The 11554-nt window shown below is 49.0% G+C and overlaps 1 protein-coding gene across 3 annotated transcripts; it reads left to right on the forward strand.

Moving 5' to 3' along the window:
- Positions 1 to 807: 807 nt before the first annotated feature.
- Prnd (prion like protein doppel) lies at positions 808 to 5967 on the forward strand. Of its 3 annotated transcripts, none has more exons than XM_021194675.2 (2): positions 808 to 862; positions 2935 to 4568. In XM_021194675.2, the coding sequence occupies exon 2, from the start codon at positions 2946 to 2948 to the stop codon at positions 3483 to 3485; it is 540 nt and encodes a 179-aa protein (XP_021050334.1). In that variant the 5' UTR covers positions 808 to 862; positions 2935 to 2945; the 3' UTR covers positions 3486 to 4568. The 3 variants fall into 3 exon arrangements, with proteins under 3 accessions (XP_021050334.1, XP_029392481.1, XP_029392482.1); XM_029536621.1 differs by lacking the exon at positions 808 to 862 and adding an exon at positions 4705 to 5967 and having other exon boundaries at positions 2946 to 3512; XM_029536622.1 differs by lacking the exon at positions 808 to 862 and adding an exon at positions 4735 to 5967 and having other exon boundaries at positions 2946 to 3512.
- Positions 5968 to 11554: the final 5587 nt, after the last annotated feature.

Genomic DNA, 11554 nt, shown 5'->3' on the forward strand with positions numbered 1-11554 from the left:
GTGATCACAACAGGAGCACTCCAGAAAGTCCCTGTGTTTAAGGCCTTGGGACAGTCACAGGTACCTTTGAGCTTCCTGCCATGGGGCCGGGGCATGAGTCTGGCTCCCCTCCCCACTGCACCTGCACAGTAGGGAAGGCCCTCGAGGAATACATTTTTACTGCCGTCATCTGTGTATAGCTGGTTTCTGCCCTTCTGATTCTACCTCTGTAGTCCTCACAGGTCTATAACCTATTGGCCTTAGGGCTAACCTTGACCTCAGGTATCCCTAGGGACCCCAACAAGCCCAAAGTCCTGGCTTAAGTTTGTCTCCCTCCTCACTCATTAGTCCTGCTTTCCCCACCTACCAAGGAGAAAGTGATGACTTTTCCACTTTTGGGGGCTCCAGCAACATGGCACGGTGGGTGGAGGTAGGGGGTCCAGACAAATGGCAGTTCTTCTTAATTGTCCCTTCCTGTGAGGTTGCCTGAAAGAGACCTTGTCACTGACGACTAGTCTTAAGGGGCAGGAAAACAGATGTGCCCAGCAAGGCTTGCTTCAGCCCCCTGGGCTGTGTGCACTGGAAGTTGCCCAGGCTGTAGTTCTGAATATTCTTCCCATGCCTATCTTAACATCGAGATCTTCACGTGCTTTTATCAGTGAAGAGTAACAAGGAGCTCCAACCTTCCAGGGTGGAGGAGTGATGCAGGAGCCCTTGATTGGTCCTGCCGTTTAGGGAAGGGCTGCCCTATTTGGAGGGCTGGAGCTCGGTAGAGAGGCCCCCTCCCCCTGCAGCGCCTATATAGCTGAGTGGTGGCCTAGGGAAGGTGTTCCGGAGAAGTGAGGGCTCCAAGCTTCAGAGGCCACAGTAGCAGAGAACCGAGGTATGTGGCAGGGGATTTCCCAGACCAAGCAGTGGCTTGTGACTTCCCTTCTAGCCCCACGCCCCTCCTGTCCCAGGCAGGGGGGGGATGCTAGGAGCTAGCTCATTCATTCCTAGCTGCCTCCGTATTCCTAAGCTCTGATGCTACTGGGAAAGGGTAGGTGCTTTGGGGCTAACTGGTGGAAATTTTGTTGCTGCTTTTAAGCCCTTGTCTATGAAACTAAGTCCTGTCTCAAGAAACCTGTGTTTTCATTTAAGAAAAAAAATGGTTGGGGGGGCAGGGCTCACTCTTAAATGTCTTTTATGCTATTACTCTTACTTAAGATTTCTACTACCACACGTAGAGTCTGACACCACAGTACTTATTTGGAAGATCAAGGAATATTTACTTTGTACTTGGACTTCTTTGGGGAAAAGTTGGTTTGAGTTCATAGGGGTGGTTGGGGTGGGATGAGTTAGAGGCTTTGTGCTTTACCCACCAGAGGGCTGAGACAGGCAGGGCTCACAAGGATGGGGCAGGGAGGCCCCTTTGCATCCTCCATAGATGACAGAGTATGTTCTTAGTCTGGGAGAGGCTTGGGTCTTTGTTTGTTTGTTTGTTTGTTTGTTTTGTAAGATAAGTACCAGTGTTGCCCCCAGAGTTAAACAGTCTTGCATGAGCATTGAGCCTGTCTGGGGATGTTATGAGTGACAGAGGGACTCTGGTACTCCAGGGACCCATAATAAAACTTCATCTACATGACAGCCCTGATGCATTATGCTGTAGGACTCTCTGTATGTCCCTGGTGAACACAGACAGTGACCCTGGTGCTAGAGCACTCTGATGCTGGCCTTCAGGGTGGATTTCCACAGTGGCCACTGTAGCTCCAGGAGCAAGCTGTCACAGCTGCTAGAACTGGTGATGGAGGGGAGTGGGGCAGATCCCCTGAGATTGGCAGCTCTTTGGACCCTGGGATAGGTAACCTTGACAGTCTCCCAAATCTCACTGACATCCCTTTGTGTGATGCAGTGGTTCTCAATCTTCCTAATGCTGTGACCCTTCAATACAGTTCTTCATGTTGTGGTGACCCCAACTATAAAATTATTTCTTTGCTAGGTTGTAACTGTAATTTTGCTACTGTCATGAATTGTAATATAATATATAATACGCAGGGCCTCTGATATGTGACCCCCTCAAAAGGCACCATGACCCGCAGGTTGAGAACCTCTGCTCTAACCTCTCTCGAAATCCCTCAACAGCCCTGATTTCTGTTGGCTTAGGAGCAATCATTCCCCCAGCAGCACACACCATTAGTAACACCTGCCCCTGAATTCCTCACTGTCAGTGGGACTCAGTTATTGGTGTGTGCTCTCAGAATCAACGTTGAATTCGAATTGGCCACCTAATGCATGCAGCATAGGGCAAATTGCTTGTTATCTCGGAATCCCAGGACAAGCTACAAAAATCGGACAAAAGTATTTTCTCCTTGTGATAATTAGATCATACCACAAAAGGGTTTGACCCAGTATAAGGGCTGACATTTAATATGATAATAGGATGAGCAGAAGGTACATCGTCCCTGGGTGAGACAGGGAAAGTTCCTGACAGCACATTTTGACAGTGATGTAAGAACTGGGACCTCTGCCTGCATGTCCACTTTCCTTTTCTCCTCCAATTTAGCCTCCTTCTCTCCCTGGTCTCCTTAGAATCAGCAGCCAGTTTCTGGGAGCTGATCTGGTCTGGAACCGTGCCAACTCAGGGCACGAGAAAGTAAGAAAGACTAGGTCAGGCCATTTGATTCTGACTCCCAGGGATCACTAACTTGAAAGACTGGGGAACACAAGAGAAAGCTGCCTTCATTACGCTTCTGTGTTCCTTTGCGTGGTCAGCAGCTCTGATCCAGACAGCCAAGATCAGATCAAGAGGAGTGACCCCCTGGCCAAAACAAAGAAAGCAGGCTGTCAGTGAGTTGACCTACAGCAGCCTGTGCAATAGACATCATTATGATCTGAGGATTCCTTTAAAAGCTGTCACTTGTTGGAGGGCGGGAGGCCACCTGAGGAGAGAGTGACAGCCCAGTCTTTCCCTTGCAGATTCTCGCACCATGAAGAATCGTCTGGGTACATGGGGGGTGGCCATCCTCTGCATGCTGCTTGCCAGCCACCTCTCCGCGGTCAAGGCGAGGGGCATAAAGCACAGGTTCAAGTGGAACCGGAAGGTCCTGCCCAGCAGCGGCGGCCAGATCACCGAAGCCCGGGTAGCTGAGAACCGCCCAGGAGCCTTCATCAAGCAAGGCCGGAAGCTGGACATCGACTTCGGAGCAGAGGGCAACAGGTACTACGCGGCTAACTACTGGCAGTTCCCTGATGGGATCTACTACGAAGGCTGCTCTGACGCCAACGTGACCAAGGAGATGCTGGTGACCAGCTGCGTCAACGCCACCCAGGCGGCCAACCAGGCTGAGTTCTCCCGGGAGAAGCAGGATAGCAAACTCCACCAGCGAGTCCTGTGGCGGCTGATCAAAGAGATCTGCTCTGCCAAGCACTGCGATTTCTGGCTGGAAAGGGGAGCTGCGCTTCGGGTCGCTGTGGACCAACCGGCGATGGTCTGCCTGCTGGGTTTCGTTTGGTTCATTGTGAAGTAAAGAGCAATGAAGCTGGCAGCCACAGAGGTGAGCTGGTGGGCAAAGGTGGACAGAGCCCAGTTCTCCCTATCTGGCCCCTGAGTGTTCTGAAAGTACACCGTGTAGCGTTTCAGGGCACTTAGAAAGTCCCTCCCAAGTACTCCCCCTACTCCATATGTTTGATAAGGTGTTTTAGTGCCCCCATGCTCCACCCCTGTGAGACCTGGCCTGTTCCTGCCTTTGCAGCTACACTAGGTGATAAACTGGATGCAAGAACTGCCCTGTGCACGCCATCTGATTTTCCAACTCCAAGAAACTGAAGCTCAGGTTGCAGGAGTTCCCGTCCAGCACAGTTAGAAAACAGCAGAGCTGGGGTTCCCCTGCTCTGTCTTCCCTCAGGTTTTTCTGCTCTGTGTAGCCTCCTGATCCCTCCAAGACTCAGGTCCAAGTGCAGTCGGGAATGTGGACTGAAATGTGGAAGTCACACCCTGAACTAAGTGGGAAGCCCTGAGCTACAGCTGTGCACCTTGACATCTTACGTGAGACTACAATATAACAAAAGTTAAGCTAAAGTAGACATGACACTAGACAAAGGCTCAGAAATCAGATGGTAGGGATATTTGCTACTCACCTCCCAGAGAGCAGCTTCAGGGCAGGATGTGTTTGTGGTGTCTAGATACTTCTTCACAAGGACTGGCGTTTGCTGTTTGGGTCCCTGCAATGTCTGCAAAGTTAAGAAAACCTTTGTAAGTGACACGTGTGTGTGTGTGTGTGTGTGTGTGTGTGTGTGTGTGTGTGTGTGTGCTTATTTGTTTTTCTAGATAGGAATTTCTCTATGTAGCCGAGGTTGGCCCCAAAAATCATGATCTTCTGGCCTCTGCCTCCCAAATGCTGGGATGGCAGACCTGCCACCAAGCCCAATATGTGTTTACTTCTGATGTCCCCCTGGTCCTATGTGTGTGCGTGTTCCTAGGCATCTTATGATGTTCACTGTGCACAGAGCTCTCTGCAAGCACTGTCCGTTTTTAAAACCACTTTGGTAAAAGCTAATCTCCGTGAATCATTTAACACCCCCAAAATATAATTATTGGCCAAAAAGCCTAAGAGAAACGACATCTTTAGAGAGACCCAATAAAGAAGCGCTGTCTGCCATCACAAGAACTGATTGATATGCTACTTTGTGAACTTAAATATATATTAAAAATATGAATGCTACCTGAATGTTTTAAAATCTTTTAAGATTCTTCCACAGGTTTTCCTCACCTTTCAGGACCCCAGGAGTTGACGAGGGATCTGGAAATAACTGCTACTGGGTATAGTCTCTTGTAAAAGGAGTATCTGCCAGGGGGGTCGGGTATTGTCAAAGGATTCATCTGCAACGTTCCAGAACACCAGTGCTGATAGCGGTACTTCGAGTGCCGAGTTCCCAGTGCTATCGGTTCTTCTCAAGGACGCCTTTGGGAGGCTTCCCATGGTAAAGGGACATGAAGCAGAGCGGAACCTTTACCACTGGACAGACAGCCCAGAGAAACCAGCCTGCTGCAGTACACCGCTGCTGCCAAGACACAACTCCTCAGTCGGCTGTCTACTGATCCTAAACCAGAGAGCAGGCCCAGAACACACACTTTATTCCTTGCACGCCATTTTAAATATCAGACAATAAAGAAGGAGTAATTCTTAGTTCTTAGATGGTGATGTTGGTGTTTCAGCTCCAGGCTTAAGGCTTAGTTACCAGGGCGCACAAAGCTGTGGAGAACCCACTTCTTTCCAGAGGGAAAATGAGTAGGCTGGACAGAGTCGGTGCTCCGTGATCCCGAGTTCTCTCAGACCATTGGTTGTCACACCCCCACAAACCTGTGACAGCCAATGAGTGTCCATGTGATTTGACTGCAAAATTCTCTTATTTGATTTTTAGCGGAGATGTCCTTGCTCTTACTTGTGGATCAGGAGAGGTTTTCTTAGTAGCCCTTCCAAGTGTTCCTAACCCGTGCGCTGTAGAGCAGCTTGCGCAAACTGACAGCAGAGTAAAAGGGGGCGGGGCTGCACTTCCGGCATCCGGTCAGTCCAAGCTGTTTTCACCTCTCCAGACTCCACTCCTTTATTCATTTGCAACCGCAAATGTAGCAATTTGCAATCCTAATACAGGGCCAGGGTGGTGGATACCTTAAAGCTTTACTTGACTTCATTTAGTGCCTTCTGTCCATTTTTAATGGCTTTTGGTTTTTTGTTTCTCCAGCCCCATCTCCTCCCTCTGCCCTTTATGAAACGTGTACCCCTTTACTATGTTTAAATATAAAGACGAGGGTTTTTATTTTGTTACATTACAACCCTTAAAATACAACGATCACCTGTATAATATTTGTTTCTCTGTGGTTTGTATTCCTGATTTAACAGGATGCCATTAAACTCTCTGGGTCAGTATCTAACATCTAACTAGTCCTTTTAGATGACCATGAAGTATTCCACAGTACAGATGTGCTGCAAGTGACTTAATCATTTCCTTGTTAGCCAGGCAGTGGTGGCGCATGCCTTTAATCCCAGCACTTGGGAGGCAGAGGCAGGTGGATTTCTGAGTTCGAGGCCAGCCTGGTCTACAAAGTGAGTTCCAGGACAGCCAGGGCTATACAGAGAAATCCTGTCTTAAAAAAAAATGTCCTTGTTGACAGATCTTCAGATTGTTCTTATCTTGTAAACAATAAACATCCGTATACAGACAGCCACGGTGTCTGGTGGTTTTATTTCTGCAGAAAAGAGTCACTGCCACAGAATCCCTAAGACAAAGCAGATCTCTAGCTCAAACTTTATTAGGCGCCCCCTGGTTGTGTGGTGACATAGCTGGTGATGCACACACTCTCAGCATCCTGAAAATGATCTCTTTGAAGTGTGAGAATCTGAAGATCACTCCTCCCAACACTGCTTAAGCATCTGCGGTCCTCTGCAGAGGGCACACAAATGCTTCCTGAGAACTCTGAAGACCATCCAGATAGCCCAAAACCATCAGCATTGTCTAGTCCAGACCTGATCCTTGGCGTTAAACATATGGAAGAGAAATCTGAGCACTAACCAGTGGGCCGGCCCGTGGACCTTCTACACAGAGGGCAGTGTCTGCAGGCTCCGTGCCTCCCAGTCAAAGGGGACTCCTGGGATAGTTTGTCCCTGACCTTTTGACAGACTCAATAAAGTTGTCCATGCCAATCCTGCACTCCAGTGAGAATGTTCCAGATTACCAGGCTCATTAGGAACAGGATAGAGCCCTGTCGCAGAAACCACCCTTTCCTCTCAGCTTAGGCAAAAGACCAGCATCTCTCTCAAGACCCTTGTGACCCACATGAGCCAGATGGCACCTGCCAGCCTCCAGAAGAGCCACCTGTGGGCTTTATGAGATGTGCCCTAGCAATGTTTATGGCACTCCCTCTCTCAAGTTCTCCAACTGCCAGTAACTAACCTGGGTGGTGGCTCACTGAATCAGGGACCTCAAGGCCTGCTCCACTTAGAGTATGGACACCTAAACCTTTCTACCCAGACCCTTATCCACTGTGTAAGGCTAGACAAGGGTGCCCTAATGTGCCAGGTATTCCCACATGCCACATTATGGAGTGTAGCAGGGTCTGTACTATGACGTGTTTCCCCCCACTACACACACACACACACACACACACACACACACACACACACACACACACCACACACACGCACGTCTATTGCCCCCCCCCCAGGGGAAGCTTAGGCACAGCTCTATTGAAGAGTAGTCTTGTGGGCAAGCATGGTTGGGCCAACAGCCATAGCAGCAGGTGCCCTCCCTCCCTTCCTCCCTCCCTCCCTATAAGCCAGACAAGCTCAGAGTTCTCTTCAGTGTCTCACTGCTAGCAGAGATCCATTTCAACTAAACACCCGCATTTCTTGGTAGAAGACCAAGGATCAGACCAGTCTGCCAGTGTGAATGCAGGACTTCATCATGTCAATAGGAATAAGTTAGGCCTTCCTGGAAGAGCAGAAGTAAGCTACTGTGTATTGAAGCATCTCTAAGCCCATCCTAAACTGGCCAAAGAAAGTCCCAAAGAAATACACTCAGCTGGTCCCTTAGCAAATAGGAACTATTACTGGGGTTCGGGGCCTGGAAGATGGGTTGAAGGATTGGCTTCTCTGACACTGTGCTGGAAGCTTCAGACTTTCAGAATAAGCCACATGAGCTGACCACTGTCATCCATAAAGACCTTCCTGGTTGGCACACAGGTGACCCTCCAAACTGTACATCTTCCAGTACTCAATCGTCACCTCCTTTCCCAGGATGCCTCCCAGCACACTGGTCCTGTAGGCCCACCCACCTGGGGATTCCCAGGTTCTATTTTGGTGCTAACCCTTTTGTGGAAGTGTTGCCTTCTGAGACAATGTAAATTGTTTTAACTCCAGCCGACTTGGCCAAAAACTGTGGAAGGAAATTGGCAGGAGACAGAAAGGAACTAGAGGAAGCCGGAAACAAGCAGGTCAGGGCCAGAGGTACTGACCTGCACAGCTGGCCTCCCTGGAGGGAGGGAGATGGACAGTGTCAGGAATGGGGAAGGGCAGGGGATAGCACACCTCGGAGAGGGGCTTTTAAGGACACAGCCCAGAATAGCATTGGGTCAAGGCAACAGCTGCATCAGTGTATGGGTCTAGGGTTTTCAAGCCCATACTGAAGCTTCCTACATTTTTAGCCAGTTTTTGTTTGGCTGGTTGGTTTTTTGGTTTGGGTTTTGTTTTTTTTTTCCCACTCCATGCTACCTAGCACTCAAGAACGAAAAGGAATGGGGTGTAACTAACCAGAATCCAGAAGGCCCTGGCTTCAACACACAGAACAAGAGGGGGAGAGGGTGGGAGAGAGGGGGAGGGAGATTGGGGGGGAATGAAAGCTTGAATAAGCCATACATGTCCTTGGGGTCTAGAGGTTTAGCAGCAGTTAGGAGCACTGTTTGTTCTTCAGAAGATTTGGGCTCTGTTCCTAGCATCCACATGGCAGCTCAGAACTATCTGTAAGTCCAGCACCAGCAGATCTGATGGCTTCTGCAGGTACCAGGCACACTGTTCACAAACACTTGCAGGCAAACCACCCATATGCATAAAACCTAATAAGAATAAGATAAAACAAAACCAAAATCATGGTCTCCCCTCTGCTTTCCTCTGAAGAAGAGGCAAAGGGTTGGTGGATTTTCCTTGGCCTCTGTCCACTCAGAATGACCAAAGGACAGAGGCCTCTCCCATCCCTCACTCCTGGGTTAGCAGCATTCTCTGGGTTTCTTTGATTTCTGAGCAGAACTAAAGAATGACTCCTGGCTGAACTTGGTGTTGTCTGTAGTTTTGTTCCTCTTATCTGAGAGGATGCTGACTTGGGCAGACAGATGCTTCCAGAAGCCGTTGTGCCCTCACCTGGGGCAGGTTTTGACCTCCATCATCTTCTGTAAGGCCTCCACATCCACGTGTCAAGGCCATTGGCCCTCTGCCTTTGCGGATGGATTTTACTGAGGTCAGATATCTTTTCTTCTGGGTACCAGCTCACTTGGTGCCAGCGCCTTGGATGTTGTTCACCGTTGCCTCACCCTAGGGGTTCTGTGAGCTCCCCACACCTTCACACCATTTTCATATCTATCAATTCTGCCCACATCCGGAGCTTCTATACTGTGCTGGACCACAGTGGTGGAAGACAGAGACGCCATCCCTACATGTGTACCTGTGCATAATCAGAAGTGTGTTAGCATGCCATTTGGGGGTGGCTGTGCATAATCAGAAGTGTGTTAGCATGCCATTTGGGGGTGGCTGTGCATAATCAGAAGCGCGTTAGCATGCCATTTGGGGGTGGGAGTACACTATTGGTCACTTTCTACAGTGTAGATAGTGACATGGACAGTTTCAAGGTGCCAGCTTCGCATTACTAAATGTAGAATGTGACATTCTACATCACATGTATGTAAAGCTTGAGAGCCAGATTGACCAGCTCCAACACAACCTTCAATTTAAGTTCATTTTATAACCTTTACACATTTTAGTTAATTTCCATAAACAGTTTCTATAGCTTTCCTCCAGTCAGAGCTCACGGCAGCTCAGCGAGACGGTTCAAAGCCTTCCCCCTCAGCCAGCTGGAGACCCAGCACTAGGTGGGCCCAGGGAGAGCTAAGCAGAGAAGACATATGGCACAGGTCATGTTAGGGTTGAGGATAATTTAACAGTGACTATGGTCTTTCTGTTAAATGCTCAATGGCCCACTAGGTTGTTCAGTTGTTGTCATGAATGAATCACTACCACCAGCTTCCTATGCTCATAGCCTGATGAAGACATAAGAAAGGGCCAGTCAAACCTTAATGTCCTCAGATGCAGCTCAGTGGCAGAAGGGAGGAGAGGGAAGAAGGGTGGGGCCCAAGGGATTCCAGGAAGCCATGAAGGCTTCAGCAGCTACTCTTTGGACACCTTGCTCTGTGAGGATGCTCGTGAGAGAGAAGCATGGAATGCCTTAGGAAAGTGGAGGCCAGGGCCAGGGTCACATTTCTGGGGATGACTCCAGGCACTGTGGGCATTGGCTGCAGAACTGTGGAGACAAGGCTGAGCTGAGTTTGGAACACATTGATGTTAGGGTGTTCTACTGGGGTCACACTTCTGTCTAGTCCCTCATTACTACTACCTGTTTATATATTTCTCCTATTAAGTGGGTGCTGGAGCCCAGGGTTCCTCCAGGAACCCCGCTCAGGCCTCACTATGCAGCCAGGCTGCTCACTCTATTGGCTTTTCCATCACAGTGTCTCCCAGTTCCACTCCCCAAGGACTCATTTCAGCATTTTCGGAAGGCTTGTCCAAGAGTGTCTATGCCAGACCCAACGGGTACGGCTTGTGTTTTCCACTTGACCTTTGCTGAAAAGGGAGTGTTACTGTGACATCTCTAAAGATCTTAGGCCCACATCCCACAATTGTGGGTAAGTAATAAGGGCTTAGAGGGTCTGACGTGTAACTATAGAGTTCAGGATGGGGACTTTTAACTGGTCCCAGAGTCATCAGAGACAAGATGAAGATGTGGACACAATCCAACAAAAGGAAAGAATGTGACCACAAGGCCTGGAGACTGAAGGGTCATGAAGGAACAACATGTTCTGTGAACCCTGCACTTCTGGTGTGAGTCCAGCATAGACTGGGTGGGGAATGGTATGAAACGAACTAGAGAGCAGAAATCAGAACACAGCGAGCCTCCTATAGAGACCAAAATGAGCCAAGTGGCCCACACTGGTTCCATTCCACTCTTGGGAACAGGACTGACTGGGCTGTCCTGGCCACAGACGCACAGTGGGGATGCCTACTGCACAGAATCTTCAGTTGGCCAATAGCTGATTAGTCTGGAATGTTACCAAGCAAAGGGGTTTGGGGTATTAAATAAAAGGTTTCCTAAGTCCGGAGAGCAGGGAAGATCTCCCTACAGAGGTGAGGAATGAGTTGAGACTGAAGATTGAGTCAGAAGAAAACACTCGGAAAACTCACTCCCAGCCACCTCGAGAACCTGCTTGACAATTTCTAATAGATACACATGTGGCCTAAGCTATCCCGGTCCTGTGTACCCAAGGGAAATGTTTACAGCAACCTTCTGCAACAGGGAGCAGATTAGCGTAGCTCCGCACAGAGCTCACCTAAAGGCAGCTTTGTGGGTAACAGCCGAGGGAGAAGGATGTGCACAAATCTCACAGTTTATCACCAAGCAGAGAGATGCTCAAGACGTTCACATTGCACTGCTCTGTCTCTGTGGGGTGCAAGAACAGACAAAACCCACCCGTGGCAACGCAGCACAGAATGGAGCAAAGGGACTGTTCTAAAAGATGGAAAATCCCCTAAGGATGGACATCTCTGTGTTTTAACCTGTGTCGCGGTTCTGCAGATATACACATCCTGATTTTTTTTTTTTTACACTTTCCTGAACCTTGCATGGGTAATCTTTGATCTAATTATTTAACCTCTTTGTTTTATGATACCTTGGAGGAACCTTAGCCCTTCTATACACTTGGGCAAGTATTCCACCACTGAACTATGTACGAAGCCTCCTCTTTGAACTTCAGCTTCTTCATCCGGTGAGTGTGGTACCA

Source organism: Mus pahari, chromosome 3 (genome assembly GCF_900095145.1).
Source record: "Mus pahari chromosome 3, PAHARI_EIJ_v1.1, whole genome shotgun sequence".
Classification (NCBI taxonomy): domain Eukaryota; kingdom Metazoa; phylum Chordata; class Mammalia; order Rodentia; family Muridae; genus Mus; species Mus pahari.

Coding starts and splice junctions, on each gene's coding strand:
- Prnd (XM_021194675.2), top strand. CDS start 2,946: ATGAAGAATCGTCTGGGTACATGGGGGGTGGCCATCCTCTGCATGCTG.